Source organism: Prinia subflava, chromosome 11 (assembly GCF_021018805.1).
Source record: "Prinia subflava isolate CZ2003 ecotype Zambia chromosome 11, Cam_Psub_1.2, whole genome shotgun sequence".
Taxonomy (NCBI): domain Eukaryota; kingdom Metazoa; phylum Chordata; class Aves; order Passeriformes; family Cisticolidae; genus Prinia; species Prinia subflava.
In genome coordinates this window covers 4,367,426-4,387,209 of record NC_086257.1, presented here as the reverse complement: position 1 = coordinate 4,387,209, position 19,784 = coordinate 4,367,426, and the positions used below count along the sequence as shown (strand labels likewise).

Genomic DNA, 19,784 nt, shown 5'->3' with positions numbered 1-19,784 from the left:
CTCTCTTTCTGCCCCCTCTACCTATTTCCTATTTCTTTCTCTCTCCCCCTCCCCCTCATATTTATCACCAAATAAACCCCACACTACTGTCACTGGAGTATGGTTCTCGTCTGCACCTTAATTCGGGCAGAGGCATTTCCAAACAGCCTCGGTGATGGGGTGCTGACCTCTGGGGGTGCTGCCCTGCCCCGGTGGGGCTGCGCTGAGCCGGGAGTGACTCAGCCGCTCCCGCAGCCCCGGACCCGCCTGGGCGCTGCAGCTCCTCGGCACGGAGCGCTCCTGCAGCCTCATTTGCTGGGAGGCTGCCAGCCGGCTGCCACCTCCTCCCTCTGCAGGCAGCTCTGCCCTGCTCTCCGCTCTGTCTCCGGTGACAAAATGACCCTCCGGACACGGGGGACTCGGGGCTGAATCCCTCGGGCAGGCACGGGCGGAGGAGCCGGCGATGCGGCCGGAGGATGCGGCACGGCAGGTACGGGCAGCGCGGAGGGGCCGCGGGGCGGGCGGGTTCCCGGGCACTGTCCAGCCTTGCTCTCCGTCCTGGTGGCTGCTGTGACCACCCCGGGCCACCGAGGGACGACCTGGCGCCCTCAAACTGGGAGGCAGGCAGTGTGTGCCGCGGGAGAGGCTCTGTCCTTGTCCCCGAGACCTTAAGGACAGGTATTCCAGGTGTTGGAGGACGGACAGCTATTCCAGGTTGGAGCACCTGGGGTGGGAGTCCTTCCTGCATGGGCTTATGAGCTGCTTGCGGCCACGGCCCAAGCCCCCCCCAGCTGCTTGTGGGGCCACGAACAGGAATTAAGGGTGCATTTGACCTTATTTTAACTACTCTTTCTCCAAAAAATCAGATCTGCCAGGGGTTGTGCTGATGCAGAAATCCAGTCTGCCAAAATCTGCCTCCCAAGGTCAGTGGGGCTGTGTAGATCCCAAGAGGGAGGCTGATAAAACAGCTTTTCCTTGCTGCTCCATGATTTAGCATCAGCACTCCTTATCCCCACAAGGACTCCCCACCCTTGGGTGAAATGCAGGATTTGGCTTGAAGAAAGCAGACAAAATACTCCTTAAACACAGACCCCACAGCTTGACCAGAGCATTACCTGAGTCTGGTGCTTCCTCCATTACCTAATCCCAGCTCTCCGGAGAGGACACCATCCCCCTTGGGCTCCCCAGAAGCATTTCCACCCTTGCTCCAGAGCTCTCCCACCTCAGCAAAGGGGGCTGTGAGTGTTCGGGGGGCTTCAGGAGTTTTGCAGCTCCTGCTTGCAGCAAACCCATCTTGGGGCTCTCAGGGCACCTTTGCAGAGGACACAGGACTCCTCCACAGAGGAGCTCCGGGTCTCTGCAGCCAGCATGTCCACGTTCCCAGATTTTCCATGCAGGGCCATGCTCAGGCTGCTCACACAAGAGACCTAGTTTCTGCTCTCCCTGCTGCCAGAAATATCCCAGCTGCCTGCAGTGGAGAGCAGGTGAGGAGAGGTACAGGCTGGCAGGCTGAGAGTGGTGGGGCGCTTTGTGGACATCAAAGGGCTTCCCTGGGGAAGCGTGGTGCATGCTGAGGCTGGTCACCACACACATGGCCCCTGTCAGGACTGTGGTGAGGAGATGGCAGGTCTGCTATGGACCAATCTCCACCCAGGCAATGATGGAGCACACCTCAGGGCTCTTAGTTCATGGGCATCCTTTTTTCTTTGAAGGCCAGGTTGGACGGGGCTTGGAGAAACCTGGTCAGGGGAAGGTGTCCCCACCCTTGGCAGGGGGCTGGAAGGAGATGAACTTTAAGGCCCCTCCCAGTCCAAACCATTGTGGGATTCTCTGATTCTCTTCCCTGCCCTCAGGATGGGGATGTTCAGGAGCTGCCAGCCTAGGAACAGGAGAAGGGAGGCTGAGGAGCACAAGGCTGAGGAGCACAAGGCTGAGGAGCCATGTCCGCGCGTGGCCGGTGCGCCAAGGTGCTCCCCTCCGAACTGAACAAGGTGTGCCCCGAGAGAGGAGATGACCCTGCCACACGCCCCAGGAAGATGAGCGACTTCGAGGTGGTCCCCAACCTGCAGCAGAGCAGCAGCAGTGTCTCAAAGAGCAGGAGGAAGGCGCATTTCCCCTCTGGCAGCAATGAAAAGGCAAGTTCAGGAGGTGCTGGAAGAGGAGAGGGTTGGGCACACACATGAGACAGTGCTGATGAGTGGCTCCCTAACAGGAGCATTAACTACTGATCAGGTTAGTTTTAGGGACAGGCAGAAAACCTCCAAACATCTGAGGCACATGACCAGCACTCATATCCCTTCTCCTTGGAGTACATCTGGCTTTGTCCTTGCAGACAGCCACGGAGCTTTCATCCTTCACACCCAAAGAAGCACCCAGATGTGCTCCTGTCACCGTGGTGTCTGGCCCCCGGCACTACTTCTGGCCCTTTCCAGAAACCCTGACCCCTTGCTGCTTTTCTTGCTCCATCAGGAAAATCTCATCTCCTGGATTCCTGAAAACATCCGAAAGAAGGAATGCACCTATTTTGTGGAAAGCTCCCAGACATCAGATTCTGGGTAAGTGAGACACTCCCTCCTGCCCTCCCCTTCAGGAGAGCAGAAGTGAGGGTTGGTGATAAAGCTGCAGCACCAGGAAATCCCATCTTTCTGCCACAGGGATTCAAACCCCTCTTTTTAACTGGTTCTTCAGCATGTGGTGAGTCATCACATGGCAGAGATTCTGTGTCCAGGGAAAAACATTCCCAAAGCTTTTGCAGGCCATCACTTCCATCCTAAATATTTCTGTCCTAAATCTCTACCAGTAGAAATATTTGGATTTTTTCCCTTAATTTCCCCCGAAACTTTTCCCTTGTTTCTGCACAAGTTCTGAGCTGGAGGAGCAGCTGGGTGGGAGACGTGGGGTCTGTGTTATTCCCAAGGAGAGCAGCACCTCCTGCCCAGGCTGAGGCTGGGCTTTGCCTTTCAGGTTTCAGCTGCTCTCAGTGAAGGTGCTGCTGTGTTTTTCAGGAGGGTCGTTTGCGAGTGTGGCTATCTCAGGGAGCAGCACCTGGATGATGCTGCCAAACCTCCCATCTTCCTGGGGAAGGAATGGGATCCCAGCAGGCACATCCAGGAAATGCCAACGGATGCCTTCGGTGATATCCGCTTCACAGGGCTGGGGCAGAAGACAGGGAAGGTGAGCTGTTTGTCCCATTCCTGGGTGTTGGAGTGCCAGTGTTTGGGTCTTGCCATGGCAGATGGCACAGGAGTATTTCCACGGTGAATGAGAGGACAAGGGAAAGGGTGGAATTGCCCCAAAGGCAACAGTGACTCAAGCAGTGGAGGGGTTGAGACAGGACCCCTCCTCTCAGCCCTAAACCTTTTCTGTAACCACAAGACTCAATTCAAGGAGTGGCTGTTCCCTGTCCTTGCCCTTAGATTTGTCTGGGGAATGTTTGTTCCCAGGAAAGTCAATGGCAATAGGGTCATGGACAAAGACCAGGGCCAGTAGCAACATGACCCTGCTGCGGGATGGTGTTGGGGAGCCTCTCGTGTGGGACAGGAGGAGTTGTGGTGGAGGTGTGCTGTTACCTGACCCCGCTGTTTATACCCAAAACGTGTGCATGGTCCCTTTTTTTCTGCAGTACGTGCGTGTCTCCTCGGATACCCCTCCCAGGGTCATCTACCACCTCATGACACAGCACTGGGGCCTCGACGCACCCAACCTGCTCATCTCAGTCACTGGGGGAGCCAAAAACTTCGTCATGAAGCCAAGGCTGAAGAACATCTTCCGGCAAGGGCTAGTCAAGGTGGCCCAGACCACAGGTAAGAGACCACAGGATAATAAAATCACAGAATCATAGAATAGTTTGGGTTGAAAGGGACTTTAAAGGATGCAGAGGGTGTCCTTGCAGTGGTACCTGGCCATGCCAGGTTCACTAGTTGGGCTGTTCTGGTGATGCTGAGCTGCTTTAGGAGACCTGTAGGTCCCTACCTGGACCACCATCACCAGGGATGGGCTGCTGCTGCTCAGTCACTGCAAAGAGGCTGAGAGGGACCTGGGCTCAGGGAGGTGCTGAAGAAGGGCAGGGAAGAGACATCTTCTGGGGGATGGAGCACCCCAGGGACCCACAGCCATACGAGGGAGATCGCTGTGGGCAGAGCCTCTCCCTTCCCATTGCCCTCTGTGACCCCCAGGAGCCTGGATCATCACAGGGGGGTCCCACGCTGGCGTGATGAAACAGGTGGGAGAGGCAGTGCGAGACTTCGTCCTGAGCTGCAGCCACAAGGAGGGCGAGATTGTCACCATTGGCATTGCCACCTGGGGGACCGTGTACAACCGCGAGAGCCTCGTCTGCCCCATGGTGAGCCAGGCAGGGCCAGGCAGGGCCTCGCTGTGCCTGGGCTGCCAGGGGAGCCCTGCCAAGGACTACGGTGGGAGCAGCTGCTTCCAGGTGTTTCTGTGGCTGGCAGCCCTGGAAAACCCAACTGTAGCAGAAGTGATGGTCACAGAACTGTAGAATTAGTTAGGTTGGAAGGAGCCTTAAGGCTCACCTTGTTCCACCCTCTGCCATGGGCAGGGAACCTTTCATTAGACCAGGCTGCTCCAAGAGCCACCCAAGCTGGCCTTCAACCCTTCCAGGGATGATCCCAGGCTGGTATTTGCTGAGAAGCCCCTCCACTGTACCCAGTGTCTTGAGTAGGATCTGTGCTTCTCCTGGGAGGACTTCTCGTGGGTGTGAGGGCCAGTGGAGCACTGTGGGGGCACAGGGACAGTTTGGTCAGACTGTCCCCACACGCTGACCCATTCCTGTCCCCACGTGCTGGTTACTGTGGCTGTCTGCTGCTCCTCTGCCAGGCTTCTCCCAGAGTGTCCCCTCCTGCTCCTTACAGGGGGGCTTTCCTGCCGAGTACATGCTGGATGAGGAGAACCAAGGCAGCCTGTCGTGCCTGGACAGCAACCATTCCCACTTCATCCTGGTGGACGACGGCACCCACGGGAGGTACGGGGTGGAAATCCCCCTGAGGACCAGGCTGGAGAAGTTCATTTCAGAGCAGACCAAGGTGAAAGGAGGTAATGGCAACACACAGCCCAGCCTGAGGCAGGGATGGGCCGTCCCCCTGGAATGGTGTCCTTCCTGGGCTCCAGCAAGAGGCTGTGGCTTCCCCAGAGGATCCAGGCACAGGGTCTGAGAGGATTGCCATGATAAATGTGGAACCTGGTTCCCCCACAACACAGACCAAAGAACCTTTCTCTGCCAGACTTATGGGATCACTAAAGGAGTCCTCAAACCTTGTGATGCTGAGCTGCTCAGGGAAAGCAATTTCTCCCAAAGGGCCAGATCCCAAGGGAGTTTCCAGGTGTCATCTTCTCACTGTGCAAATGATCTCCTGTCATAACACATGCACATGTGTGCTCACAGAATCCCAGGATCCCCTGAGCTGGAAGAGACCCATAAAGATCCTCAAGTCCAGCTCCCGGCCCTGTACAGAAATCCCACCCTGTGTCTGACCTGCCATGCCATCACTGAGCATGGTTTTCCTCCCCTCCCCTGATGTGTCAGGGACAGTGCTCCCACCTTGCCCTTCACACTCCACCACTCAGAGGAGACCCTATGGGGGGATTGGCCCTATGGGAAGGTGACCCTGGATTTTGCTTCCCTGCAGGTGTTGCCATCAAGATCCCCATCGTGTGTGTGGTGCTGGAAGGAGGCCCTGGGACCCTTGATGTAAGGAACTGCTTGTGGCAAGCTGAGGAGGGGGTGAAGGAGGCACAGCTCCTCCCTGGGGTGCTGCTCTCAGTGGTGCCACACTGACAGGAGCACTGGGAGCAGCAGTGGGGTCCCAGGCTCAGAGGGTCTCCAGGTGTCTGTGTGGGATCCAGACCAACCTCCCCGCTCTGTTGCAGACTATCTACAATGCCATCACCAACGGGACCCCCTGTGTGATTGTGGAAGGGTCTGGGCGTGTGGCTGATGTCATTGCACAGGTGGCCAACCTGCCCGTGGCCAAGATAACCATCGCCTTGATCCAGAAGAAACTCAGTGTCCTCTTCCATGACACCTACGAGCTCTTCACCGAGAGCAAACTGGTGGAGTGGACCAAGAAGGTGAGTCCCTTGCAGGCTCCTCTGAGCTTTGGGAGGCCAAAGAGGTCTCAGGGGTCCAGGCCTATGAGCACCAAGGGTCCCAGCGGGAAGTTTAAGCCTCATCTGCCCCCAGCCATCATCAGCACTGTCCTGGTGGGCACCCCGAGGGTTCAAGCTCTGCTCCGCCACTGCCTGCTCCCTTTGGGCAGAGGGGAAGTGTTTGTGACCAGCCCATGATGGAGGACACAGCACAGGGGTTCTGCAGGCACTAGAGGGGAGTGAGGAATTGCCCTGCACAGCACAGGGGCCCTGGAAGCAGCAGGGAGGAGAGGCTGCTGCTCATTGCTGGTGCACTCCTTGTAGATCCAAGACATAGTGCGGAGCCAGCAACTCCTGACCATCTTCAGGGAGGGCAAATACGGCCAGCAGGACGTGGATGTGGCCATCCTGCAGGCCCTCTTCAAAGGTGAGGGGTGGGGGCCTCCCTGGGAGCATGGGGAAAGGTAACAGGAAGGGGTTCAAGTCACCTCCTACCACTACGTGACTTACGGGGTCACCAACGGAGTCCCCAGACCTTGTTACTGGGGAGGGATGATTATCCAAAGGGCCACACATCCAAGGGGGCTCCCACGAGGCATCTTCTGACGGGATGGTCCTCTGCTCTAACACAACCCTCTGCATGCAGCATCCCGGAACCAGGACCACTTTGGTCGTGAGAACTGGGACCACCAGCTGAAGCTGGCTGTGGCCTGGAACAGGGTGGACATTGCCCGAAGCGAGATCTTCACCGATGACCACGACTGGAAGGTACAGCCATGCTTGTGCTGCTCGTCTGGCCAGGCTTACAGCTTGTCAGGATATGGATGTGGATATGGAGGGCACTTCTCACATTGGCTGTGCCTGGGGAGAGTTTTAAAGGGATTTCTCCTGGACCCTGAACTCCCAGTGCATTAACAGGGGCTGTTCTTCAGAAATGCCCTCAAACGCCCAAAGCAGAGCTAAGCACACACAAAGAGAATGGGTATTTTTTTCAAAGCCAGTGTTTTTAAAGACCCACCTAGAACCTAAAGTACCTCTTGACAGCTCTGTCCTATGGTCACTGCTCAAATAGCAATTTGTCTCTAAACTCATCTCACCCAGCCTGGCATTTCCCTGCTCACACCTTATTACAGAGTGGGGCAGGGGCCATCCATGCCTGATCCTGCTGTTGATGCTGAGCAGGGTTGTCTGTCCTTTCTGATGGGGCTGTGGAATTTGGAAGGGATTTTCCTATTTGAGTCAACAGTTTGGGTCCCCGCAGCTCACACACCTTTGATGAGACTGGGAAGGGCTGGTAGGAGCTAGGAACCCAAAAGTGAATCATTTGAGAATATACGCCCCATCTCTGGAAATGTTGAAGGTCAAGCTGGCAACCTGGATACCTGCAAGGTGTCCCTGTCCCTGGCAGGGGTTTGGAACGTGATGAGCTTCCATCCCAAACTGTCCTGTGATTTTGTGATATTCATGAACTTGGGCTACGTGGTCTCTACCCTACCCATCCCTCTGCCTGGCAGCCAAGGGGGCAGAGGGCTCCATTGGCAGAGAACAGTGGAGTTAGTGTCCTCTTCTAAGCCCCTGGAAGTGGCCCAGAAGTTTTAGTGCATGCCAAATGTTCTTTCACATCCAAAGACTCCTCACGTGCTCAGGGATAAAATCTCCCCCAAGTGAGGAGCACAGTAGGACTCTGAGACCATGGAGCCCCTCACCTCTGCCTCTGGCCTGCCAGCCCTCAGATCTCCACCCCGTGATGGCAGCTGCCCTGATTTCCAACAAGCCAGAGTTTGTGAAGCTGTTCCTGGAGCAGGGAGTGCGTCTCAAGGATTTTGTCACCTGGGACACCCTGGTTTACCTCTACGACAACCTGGCACCATCCTGCCTGTTCCACAGCAAGCTGCAGAAGGTGCTGCTGGAGGAGAGAGAGCACACAGCTGGCTCCAAAGTGCCCAGGCTGCAGATGCACCACGTGTCCCAGGTGCTGCGGGAGCTGCTGGGCTGCTCCACGCAGCCGCTGTACCCCAAGCCCAAGCAGACGGAGCGGCCGCGCCTCTCCATCCCCGTCCCGCACATCAAGCTGAACGTAAGCACCTCGGGGTGCCCTGGGGCAGGGAGGGGGCACTGGCTGTCCTGGAGGATGCAGCTGGGTCCTCTTGTCTGCTCAAAAGCTGCACTAGAAGTGCCCCAAGGCCCTGTCCAAGTCATCTGCCCTGCATTCCAGGTGCAGCTCCCGCCTCCCTGCACCTGGAGCTCTGTGTGGACGTGTGATGCTGGTGGGGCGGGTGCACTGCTCCACCTGATCCCAGCCCTAGAAAAAGTGAAATTTGCAGGATGAGTCCAGCCTTGGCCACCCCTCTATCCGGGCAAAGTCCTTTCCGTGGGTGGTGGAGCAGCACCAGGGGTTTGAGTGTCTTGGTGCTGAGGGAGCAGGTCTGAGCATTGCAGCCCTTGCAGGTGCAGGGGTCCAGCCTTCGGTCCCTCTACAAGCGCTCTGCTGGCCGAGTCACCTTCACCATGGACCCCGTCCGGGACCTGCTCATCTGGGCCGTGGTCCAGAACCGCAGGGAGCTGGCAGAAATCATCTGGGCCCAGGTATCACAGCCCAGAGCTCTGCTCACAGTTGGGGGGTTCATAAGGAGCCAAAACTTGCAGCCCCAAGGGGACCAGTGGAACCTGCTGGGATCTGGGATAGTGGGAGAGCTGCCCTGAGCCTGACCCCAGCCAGACTGGAGCCAGCCTGCCACCCTGAGGGACTTAATGTCCACCCCCAGCCACACCATGAGGCCAGACCCCTCCCTTCCAGGTAGAGGGGATGTGCTGGGACAGAAGTGGGCTAGCCAGGCTGAGAGCCCACAGGGACACGGCAGCAGGGGTGAAGGCTTCTACTCATAGACAGCATTCCAGGACAAGAGGCAGTGTAGCTGGTGTCACGGTGAACATGGCAAGGAGTCAGTCTGTCCTATCAGCCAAGGCACCCCCCAGAGGGCAGGGTTGTTCCCATATCCCTCATGGCAGTGGGTTATCCAGAGGTGACCTTGGCTCAGCCCCTGTCATGGCAAGCTGTCCACCCTGAGCACCCATCTGTTAGGGACACCCCCCTTCCTTCCTGTGGGAGCTGGGGAAGGCTTGTCAAGGCTTCTGGGCCTTGACAGACAGAGTGTCCATGCTTTCCTTTTCTTCTGCGCCAGAGCCAGGACTGCATGGCAGCTGCACTGGCCTGCAGCAAAATCCTGAAGGAGCTGGCCAAGGAGGAGGAGGACACGGACACCACGGATGACATGCTGGCCCTGGCCGAGGAGTACGAGCACAAGGCAATCGGTGAGCAGGAGGGCACCTGCACCCCAGAGCTGCTCCTGCACCCCAGAGCTGTTCCTGCATCTCAGTGATGCTCCTGCACCCCAGAGCTGCTCCTGCACCCCAGAGCTGCTCCGTACCCCAGAGCTGCTCCTGCACCCCAGAGCTCCTCCTGCATCCCAGAGCTGCTTCTGCACCCCAGAGCTGCTCCTGCATCCCAGAGCTGCTCCTGTACCCCAGAGCTGCTCCTGCACCCCAGAGCTCCTCCTGCATCCCAGAGCTGCTTCTGCACCCCAGAGCTGCTCCTGCATCCCAGAGCTGCTCCTGTACCCTAGAGCTGCTCCTGCACCCCAGAGCTCCTCCTGCATCCCAGAGCTGCTTCTGCACCCCAGAGCTGCTCCTGTACCCCAGAGCTGCTCCTGCATCCCAGAGCTGCTCCTGCACCCCATAGGGCTGGTGAGCTTTACCCAGGAGATGTCTGGGGGGTGATAAATGAGGGTCCCGTCCTCACAGTTGGGGATGATGCTCCAAAGGACATGTCTGCATGGTGATGGGGGTACAGGGGGGTACCTCTGTGTGGTGCAATGCCCTGATCCGGCTCGGAAGGGTGGCTCTGTGGGTGCCTGGCCCCAGAGCTCAACCTCATCCCCCTGGTACCTGCCTGTTCAGGTGTGTTCACAGAGTGCTACCGCAAGGATGAACAGAGAGCCCAGAAGCTTCTCACTCGCGTCTCTGAAGCCTGGGGGAAGACAACCTGTCTGCAGCTGGTGTTGGAGGCCAAGAACATGAATTTTGTGTCCCATGGGGGTGTCCAGGTGGGCTCCCAGCAGTGGTCCTTGGAGGGAATGTGCCCAAGTGTCCCCAAGATCCAGAGTTCCTCATGAGTAGGCGTGGGACTTTGCCCTTTGGCCTCTGTGACCAGCACTCCTCTTTCTCCCTCTTCGCAGGCTTTTCTGACCAAGGTCTGGTGGGGGAAGCTGTCTGTGGACAATGGCCTTTGGCGGGTGATCACGTGCATGCTGTTCTTCCCCCTGCTCTACACCAACCTCATCACCTTCAGGTACTTCTGAAGGCAGCTGGGACACACACAGAGGCCGGGGTTTCCTCCAGCCTCACGCTGTGGCCGGCTGGGGGGAGCTGCCGTGGCCTCTCCCTGGGCAGCCAAGCCCACATCCACCCCTGCTCCCAGCAGGGAGAAGAGGCTGCAGCCCATGGGCTGCCTGGCGCGCCTTCGAGCCTTCTTCACAGCACCCATCGTCATCTTCCTCATGAACATCCTCTCCTACTTCACCTTCCTCCTGCTCTTCGCATACGTCCTGATGGTTGACTTCCAGCCGGCGCCATCCTGGCGGGAATACCTCATCTACTTCTGGCTCTTCTCGCTGGTGTGCGAGGAGACCCGCCAGGTGTGGCAGCACAGCCGGGGCTGGGGGAGGCACAGGAGGAGAGACGCCCCTCGAGGTGCTCCTGGAGCTCCCACACAGCTCACGTTCCCATGCTGCTGCTCTCGTCACCGAGATTCCTCTATTCCGAGACCTCTATTCCGAGAGGTCCCAGCATGTGGAACCACCAGACCCTCCATCCCTGAGGCCAGGGTTTCTCCTTGGTTGCATCTGGCTTGGGTCTTTCAATTTGCAGAAGAAAATGCTGTAGGGCTGGTGGGCTTTTCCCAGGAGGTGTCTTCTGGTGTTTGGGAATGTCAGGAGACGGAGGGAGCTCTTCCTTTGGGTGAATTCCCAGCAGGATTTCCAGGTTTTGCTTGACATTTAAGATGCTTCAGCTTTTGCTTCAACATCTCAGTGTCTTTCTCCTCCAGCCTGAAGAGCCCCAATGTCCCCAGGCTCCTTCCCAGATGTCCCCATGCTCCTCCAAACCACACAGGCTCAGGTTACCTCTGGGTCAGCGGGAGTGTCCAGTGATTGCCAGATGATCTGCGTGGTCTCTGCCGCCTCTGAAGCACATGAGTATCTTACACCCAGCCCCTGTGCTCTTCCCAACAGCTGCTGTATGATCCAGATGGACTGGGGGTTGTGAAAATGGCTTCCCTGTACATCAAGGACTTCTGGAATAAGCTGGATATCTGCGCCATCCTGGTCTTTATCGCAGGGCTGACTTGCAGGTGAGCTGCAGAGCTCAACAGTATTTTCATAGAATCGTGGAATCTCAGGCTGGTTTGGATTGGAAGGGACCTTAAAGCTCATCCCGTTCCACCCCATGCCATGGCAGGGACACCTTCCACTATCCCAGGTTGCTCCAAGCCCTGTCCAACCTGGCTGTGAACAATTCCAGGAGTGGAGCAGCCACAGCTTCTGTGGGCAACCTGTGCCAGGGCCTCCCCTCCCTCTGAGTAATTCCAACCCAAATGATTCCATGTGGTTCTATGGTGGCACTGAGGTGTTTCCTTTCCTCTCTTCCACCTCCAGGCTGATCCCATCAACATTATATCCCGGGCGCATCATACTGTCCCTGGCTTTCATCATTTTCTGCCTGCGCCTGATGCACATTTTCACAGTCAGTAAAACCCTGGGGCCCAAGATCATCATTGTGAAGCGCATGGTGAGAGCTCCCCTCTGTCCTGCCAGGGCGATGCTGGACCCTCCTGCTGGAGCAGCTGGACACGCCACCCGTGTTACCCCATCCTGGAGCAGGGCTTGCCCCAGGACACAGCTCTCCTTCCCCTCTGTCTTTGCAGATGAAGGATGTCTTCTTCTTTCTCTTCCTGCTGGCGGTGTGGGTGGTGTCCTTTGGGGTGGCCAAGCAGGCTATCCTGATCCACAACGAGGAGCGCGTGGAGTGGCTTTTCCGTGGCGTGGTCTACCACTCCTACCTGACCATCTTCGGGCAGATCCCCTCCTACATCGATGGTAAGGGACACCTGTGACAGTGCATGGCACGAGCAGGGTGCCTGTGACCAAGCTGAGGCACCAAACTCGTGCCATGGAAGTCCCACAGAGCTGGCAGTGGACAGAGCACCCGGGAGGACGCAGATGGAGATCAAATCCCTGCCTGGTGCTGAGCTCCCTGGGTGCTGGCTGCTCTCTGAGGGCAGAACGTGCTCCCCAAGACACCCGAGGTTTGGCCAGCATGGAGTCACGCTGTGCTCTCCCACAGGGGTCAACTTCAACATCGACCAGTGCAGCCCCAACGGGACTGACCCCTACAAGCCCAAGTGCCCAGAGACAAACGCGGACAACAAGAAGCCCATCTTCCCAGAATGGCTGACCGTCATCTTGCTGTGCCTGTACCTGCTCTTCACCAACATCCTCCTCCTCAACCTCCTCATTGCCATGTTCAAGTGAGTCTGGGGGGCTCTAGATGTGGTGGAAGTAGTGAGATCCCACCTGGGGATTACAGATGTGGTAGAAGTAGTTGCAGGTGAGGGCTGCTGAGGGAGTTGGGTGGAACTGGGGCACCACTCAGACACGATGTGCCCCCTCACCCCCACGGCACGGCTGACCCCTGGGCTGTGCCCCAGCTACACCTTCCAGCAGGTGCAGGAGCACACGGACCAGATCTGGAAGTTCCAGCGGCACGACCTGATCGAGGAGTACCACGGCCGCCCGCCCGCGCCGCCGCCCCTCATCCTGCTCAGCCACCTGCAGCTGCTGGTGCGGCGTGGGCTGCTCCGGCGCCCGGCCACGCGCCACAAGCTCAGTGAGCACCAGAGACCCCTCCTGCCCTTTGTCTCTCCCCAGGGCACAGGGCTGGGCACATGGGCGGCCGCCCTGGGGCCTGGGGTGCCCAGAGATGTGACAGCTCTGCCGTCCTCTCTCTCTGGCAGAGGAGAAGCTGGAGAAGAACGAAGAAGCTGCCCTTCTCTCGTGGGAGATGTACCTGAAGGAGAATTATCTGCAGCACCAGCAGTGCCAGGAGAAGCAGAACACGGAGCAGATGATCCGGGACATCGCGCAGAGGTACGGCTGCTCCTGAGAAAGGAGGCAAAGGAAATCCTTTGGTGTCCTGGGCATGGAAGAATTGGGATCGGTGCAGGGGTGGCTGCTGAGGGTGGTCCAGCCTGCACTGTCTCTCCAGGGTTGATGTACTGGCTGAGCTGCTGGACTTGGACCGGGTGAAGAGGACGGGGGTAGTGGAGCAAAGACTGGGCTCTCTGGAGGACCAGGTGAGGCAACACCAGGGCAAGTACCCAACAAGGTGAAATTTTTGCAGAGGCTGAGTCAATTGAACCAGAGCACAAGCTGAGTCAATTGAACCAGAGCACAAAATCTCTCTGAATCAATACCCTTTGAGATAGTTTGAATTTCCTTGCCATTAGCATTTGAGGGGAAAAGGTTTATAGGAAAAGTTCTGTTTGACTCCAAAGTAAACAGGATGCAGGTGGGAAGAGGTAGGATGGGCCACTGCCTCCACTAGTCACCCAAACAGAGCTGACCCAGCTCTTCTCTGTGGCCTGAGAGGGCCCTGCAGACCTCCTGGAGACAGAGACTCTCTGTCCCCTCCCTCTGGAGCTGCACGAGCCGTGGGGTGCCCAGGGAGCCAGTCCAGCCTTGGCATATCCTGTTTCCATCTCCCTTTCCACCTGCTTTGTAAAAATATTTCCCTGGGGAAGTTTTTCCAGGGCCAACATCAGGACACAGCCAGGATCGCTGCTGTCAGTGCCAAGGGCAGCTGTGCCTCCTGCCAGGGCTGCATCCCATGGGACTGGGGGGCAGTGGGGCGGGCAGTGACCCTCTGCTGTGCCCTGCAGGTGCATCAGAGCGCCCAGGCGCTGCGGTGGATGATGCAGGCACTGCGGGGCAATGGCTTCAGCTCAGGAGAGGATGTGCCGCCCGTGGGTGAGCAGAGCTGACCCTCCCCAGCAGCCCCGGGGCAGCCCAGCGCCCCGGATTGGGGCTGAGCAGCCCCTCACACCCCTCTGTCAAGCAGTGAGGCAGAGGTTCCTTTGGTCTTGGGGGGTTTGGTGTCTCTGTGAGGTCATCCAGCCCCTCCTGAGTCCATTCCCACCCTCCCCGGGGTTTAATCTGGACCTGGCAGAAGGGAAGCCAGGGTCCACAGCCCCAGGGGAAATCAACATCCCCATGGAGAGACCCAGCCAGCCCCCTCAGCAGAGCCCCAGTCCACAACACTGGACTCAGTGCCCTGCTTTGTGGGACCCTGCTGTGCCTGACAGGCTCCTCCAAAGCCTTGGACACCAAGGAGAGTGACCTGGAGGGGAAGCCTGAGGAGAGCCGGCCCCCGTACCACGTGCTTGCCCGAAACCTGCTGTACCCAGGGTCTCACACTCTCCGCTTCCCTGTGCCGGATGAGAAGGTGCCCTGGGAGGTAGGAGCTGTGGTGCTGGGCAGTGGGGCTGGGAGGAGGAGGCCTGGGGCATATCCTGACAGTGGTGGGAAGAGGAACCCATCATCCCATCTGAGAGCTCTTGTTCTTCCCAGCCCTGGGACCATTGGCTTCCCAGAGTCACTGCTCGAGTGACCCCAAAGAAAAGGGAACCATTCCTGCTAGGCTCTGCAGTGCTAGGAATGCCTGGGCATGCTCTGTTGGACACAGAGGGTACAACCACCCACCTCTGCATTTCCTGAAGCACGGGGTCAGGGACAGGATCCGGCTTCCATGGGGGTGTGAGGCTTTCAGCCAAGACCCTGAGCTCAGCTCCCAGCAGAGCCTGGAGCATCTCTAGGGTAGCAATGCCACAGGCTGGGCAGAGGAAGAGGCTGGGCCAAAAGGTGTCCCTGGGGTCCCAGTCCCTGTGTGCTGTGTGAGCAGGGGCACAAGCCAGGGGGCTGACCCTGCCATGCGTTGTGCAGGTGGAATTCCCACTCTACAACCCCCCTGCCTACTCGGCTGACCACAAGGACATGGCTGTGCAGGACCCCTTCAGCCTGTGAGTCTCTCCCCACGGCCCCCCAGCGCTCCACCCCTCCCTGGGTGGCACAGCCAGCCCTCCCTGTCGGGCTGCCTCCCACCCTCCAGCTCCTTGGAGTCTCTCCTGAAGATCAACTACAACACCATGGACGGGCTGATTGACCGGCAGAGCTTCCACGGGCTCTACGCCGTGCAGGACGGGCTGCCACTGTGAGTGCCACTGCCAGGGAGCTGCCAGCTGGGCAGGGGGAAAAGCACGGGACACGGACAGGCCAGGGTGCCTGGGCACACCCACCCCATTCCCATTTCTCATGGTGGGGCGGGGATAATGGCATGCATTGTCCTTAGGGCTGACCCCTCCCAAAAACACCCCAAAAGGGATGCAGTGGTAGGGGAGTGTTACAGGGCTGCACAGAGGGCATCTGGCCAGCCCCCAGCCCCCTCACTCTCGCCCTGGCAGGAACCCCATGGGCAGGACGGGGCTGCGAGGCCGTGGGAGGCTGCACTGCTTCGGGCCCAACCATGCCCTGCACCCTGTGGTGACCCGGTGAGTGTGTCCTGCTCCAGCACGGGGTGGGAAGGGGGCATGGGGTCACCTCAGGGACCTGGCCAAACCCTGCACTGCCATCGTGACTGCTGCTGGCCAGAGGGGAGCCAAGGCCAGCTGCAGCATCACAAGGGCCTCTCTCACAGCTGGAGGAGGAATTTGGATGGGTCCATTATAAGGAAGAGCCTGAAGAAGATGCTGGAAGTCCTGGTGGCACAATACCCTCTGTCAGATGTCTGGGCTCTGCCTGGGGTAAGACCTGGCAGAAGCCAGAGCTGGGGCGGAAGGGAAGGGAAGGGAAGGGAAGGGAAGGGAAGGGAAGGGAAGGGAAGGGAAGGGAAGGGAAGGGAAGGGAAGGGAAGGGAAGGGAAGGGAAGGGAAGGGAAGGGAAGGGAAGGGAAGGGAAGGGAAGGGAAGGGAAGGGAAGGGAAGGGAAGGGAAGGGAAGGGAAGGGAAGGGAAGGGAAGGGAAGGGAAGGGAAGGGAAGGGAAGGGAAGGGAAGGGAAGGGAAGGGAAGGGAAGGGAAGGGAAGGGAAGGGAAGGGAAGGGAAGGGAAGGGAAGGGAAGGGAAGGGAAGGGAAGGGAAGGGAAGGGAAGGGAAGGGAAGGGAAGGGAAGGGAATCCCACAAAAAAAGGGGGAATCAGGTGTGTGTCACAGCTGTGGGTGAGGAGGTACCTCAGCCCCTCCTGCATGCCAGGGCTGCTGGGGGAGCAGTGCTCTCCTTACACTCACCCACTCACTCTCACCCGCTGTCTCTTGCCTTTCCCTCCTTCCCCTCCATGGCTTCAACCCTCACATCCTTCATGTGAGCCTGTTAAGCCATTGGCAGAGCATCCTTTGGCAGACATTGGATCAGGCAAACTCAGACATCTGCTTGGGCAGAGCTGAGGGCTTTGGGCAGGAGAGGGAGGATGGGAGGCACCAGCAGACCTTGTGGAATCCTCTGCAGTGGTGGCAGGCAACTGCCTGGTGGCCAAGCTGGTGGCGGGGAGGAGGCTGGAGTGTGCTGCTGGCAGGCCCCATAGCTGCCCTCTGCTTTGGCACAGGGGTCACTGGAGCCGGGCGAGACGCTGCCGCTGAAGCTCAAGTGGATCCTGCGCCGGGAGTTCTGGGCCCAGTTCCAGAACCTGCTGAAACAAGGCACTGAGGTGGGGACACACGGGTGTGTCCCTGTGCTGTGGGGTCACAGGAGGGTTCAGTGCTATGGGGCCGTCACCCTGGCACAGGGACACACAGGTGTCATGGTGGGGTGGGCTCAGGGGGACATCACCGTGGCATGGGGACACGTGGGTGGTCCAGGTGCAGGAGCAGGGTGCATCACCTCTTGGCCACTGCTCCCAGTGGAGAGGAAGGGCCAGGGGAGGTGAAGATGTGCCACAATTCCTGTGTGGGGGCCAGGGAGCAGCCCAGAGACCCCGGGGGAGGGCTGCCCATGCCAAAGTCTGTGCCTGCAGCAGTGACTCCCCACGGCTCCAGCGGCGGAGGAGGGGGGCTCTGCTCTCCAGCAGGGCAGGGGACCTGCAGGGCGATGCCTCACCCACCCCAGGGCCCCAGAGAGGGCAGGGAGGGCTGCTCACGTGGCATCCCCATGCACAGGTACACAAGGGGTACCTCGATGACCCACGGAACACGGACAACGCCTGGGTGGAGACGGTGGCCATCAGCGTGCACTTCGACACCCAGAACGACGTGGAGATGAAGCGGCTCAACTCGGTACGGGGCTGCCACCCCTGCGGGCTCCCTGCCTCCCTCACAGGGCACAGGAGCCTGCTCCAGACCTCCACAGGGCCAGGGGGGAATGCATGCCGTGGGGGAAGAACACGGGGATGAGCATGGGGTGGTGGCAGCTCAATGTGTGTCCCAAAAAGAAAGGGCAGGAGGTTGGGGACTAGAGGTGCTGTTGGGTGTGGCTGGCACGGCCCCTTGCCAGCAGGACACACACATGTGACATCTGTCCCTTTGCAGTTCCTCCAGGGCTGTGACCCGGAGCTGTGCATCCGCTGGCAGGTGCTGGACAAGAGGATCCCCCTGCACGCCAACCACAAGGAGCTCCTGCACAAGGTCTCAACCCTTCTCGGTGCCTACTACTGAAGGCCTCGTGCACAGGCCAGGTTCTGGCTGGGACCTGCAGCTCCAGCCCAGCCTACCTGGGAGAATGTGGGAGCTGCTGGAGTTGAGGTACTCTGCGTGCCTCTGTGGATGTATATTGCAGGTCTCTGGGAGGAAAAGTGTCCCCTCCCTTGGGGCAGTGGCTGCCTGGGTAGTGCATCCCAGTCACCTGAGCCACCAAGTTCAGCCCCAGCTTGTGTCTTGGTGCTTTCACATCAGCCCACAGCAGTAGCCCAGAGCTTGGGCCACACTGAGCTACAGGGTTTCTCCTGGTCCTTCTGTCCACTCCACCCTGCTCTCGGCTTTGGGGTGGGCACTGGGGGCTCTCCAGTGCCTGCTACCCCTCCACCAGAATATCCATCCCTGCTCCCTGCTCCTGCTCTGAGCCCTGGCAGCCCCACTGCTGCAGATCCCAAAGGATTGCTCTGGAGAAGGCTTGGAGCCGCTCCTGTGGTGGCTGTCCCCATACCTCTGATTGCCTCAGACCCAACATGGTCCTGAGCTGTGACCCAGCACTCCTGGAGGTGTGAGCAGCTCTTGGCTCACATATCTATGGTTTCATAGCCCTGCACAGGCCCTGCCACGCCCCAAACTGATGTGTGATCCTGCGTGTGTATGCTGAGCACTGGCTTGTAGCTAAATTCCTTCCTCTCTCTGAGCAAAGGCCCCAGCTGGATGTCACCTGCCTGTCCCCATCCCCTTGTGCACATGGATGGAAAGTGGCAGCTTGCTGGGACACAGGTGATCCACGCTCTGTGGGACACAGGGGATCCACGCCCTGTGGTTCCTTGGGCAGGCAGGGACAGGAGATGGGAAATCCGTGTGTGAATCCCAGACATCCCTGCTTTTAAGGGGTCTTTCACTCATGCTTTCTGTTGCTTGCCATGGGGAGAACAAGGCACAGTGGATACATTCTCTGATCATCCAGAAGAGCCCCACGGTGGCACACTGTGCCTGGGACTGGCCAGGAAGGGATTTTGGTTCCCCCACCTTCTCCCAGAGTATCAGACACTGGCCAGCCAAGGCTGCTCATCCCACTCTGGTGGCCACCACAGCACAACTGCAGTTTCACCAGTGACACACTGGGGTCTGCCAAGGGGAGGGGGCTCAGTCTGGCAATGTACTCAACCCAGCTCAATAAACCATGTATTAAACCACTGCAGGCTGGTGGTGTCTTACAGCTCTCTGGCCAGGGGCTGTTCCTGCAGGCCGTGCAAGCTTTTGGGGAGGCCACGCTTGCAGGACAATTCCAGGATAAGCCCAATTCCCACCCCAGTCTTGTTGTACAAACTCCCTTTGCCTGCAGACTCACCCCAGTGATGGCTGAATCCCAGAATGGTTTGGGTTGGAAGGGACTTTGATGATCATTTCGTTTCAAGCCCCCTGCCATGGGCAGGGACACCTTGCACCAGAGCAGGGTACTCGAGATGACTTGGCCCGTTCAGAGCTGACACGGGAGCTGTGCTCCAAAGTGACGGCACGGCACCTTCTCCCATCGCTCCTGGACTGTTTGATGGCTGCTCCTGGCCTCCCATCACCCAGAGACAGGAGAACATCCTCTAAGAGCCCGCGTGGGCCCGGGGAGGTCCCGGCCGGGCATGGCTGGGGAGGGAGGATGGTGCCTTACAGCGGCTGATGAAGCTTCTGGGCTCGCAGCCCGGAGCACAGCCTCCAGAAAATTGCGGAAATCTCATTAGCAGCGTTTAATTTCTGCACACTGGGGCTCCGCGCGGCCGCGCCGCTGCTGCTGCCTGGCGGTCCCATCGCCCCGCTCCGCCGCCCCCGCTCCCGCACCGCCCCCGTTCCCTCACCGGCCCCGTTCCCGCACCGGCCCCGTTCCCGCACCGCCCGGAGCTGCCTCGGCCGGACTGCCCGGCCCGGGGCGCCGCGGGAGCAGCCGCGGCAACCGGTGGGGCTGAGCGGGACCGAACC

The 19,784-nt window shown here is 58.9% G+C and overlaps 1 protein-coding gene across 1 annotated transcript; it reads left to right on the top strand.

Annotated features, from left to right (window-relative positions):
- Positions 1-315: 315 nt before the first annotated feature.
- On the top strand, positions 316-19,003 carry TRPM2 (transient receptor potential cation channel subfamily M member 2). Its single transcript, XM_063408642.1, has 33 exons — positions 316-469; positions 1,833-2,114; positions 2,449-2,534; positions 2,985-3,153; positions 3,602-3,782; positions 4,155-4,321; positions 4,851-5,031; positions 5,625-5,686; positions 5,866-6,066; positions 6,409-6,511; positions 6,731-6,852; positions 7,811-8,161; positions 8,533-8,670; positions 9,267-9,396; positions 10,042-10,187; positions 10,320-10,432; positions 10,562-10,778; positions 11,373-11,491; positions 11,796-11,928; positions 12,065-12,236; positions 12,484-12,667; positions 12,848-13,026; positions 13,154-13,286; positions 13,405-13,492; positions 14,078-14,165; positions 14,501-14,652; positions 15,138-15,214; positions 15,304-15,405; positions 15,656-15,742; positions 15,889-15,994; positions 16,790-16,891; positions 17,340-17,456; positions 17,709-19,003. The coding sequence occupies exons 2-33, from the start codon at positions 1,920-1,922 to the stop codon at positions 17,832-17,834; spliced, it is 4,527 nt and encodes a 1,508-aa protein (XP_063264712.1). The 5' UTR covers positions 316-469; positions 1,833-1,919; the 3' UTR covers positions 17,835-19,003.
- The last annotated feature ends 781 nt before the right edge of the window (positions 19,004-19,784 follow it).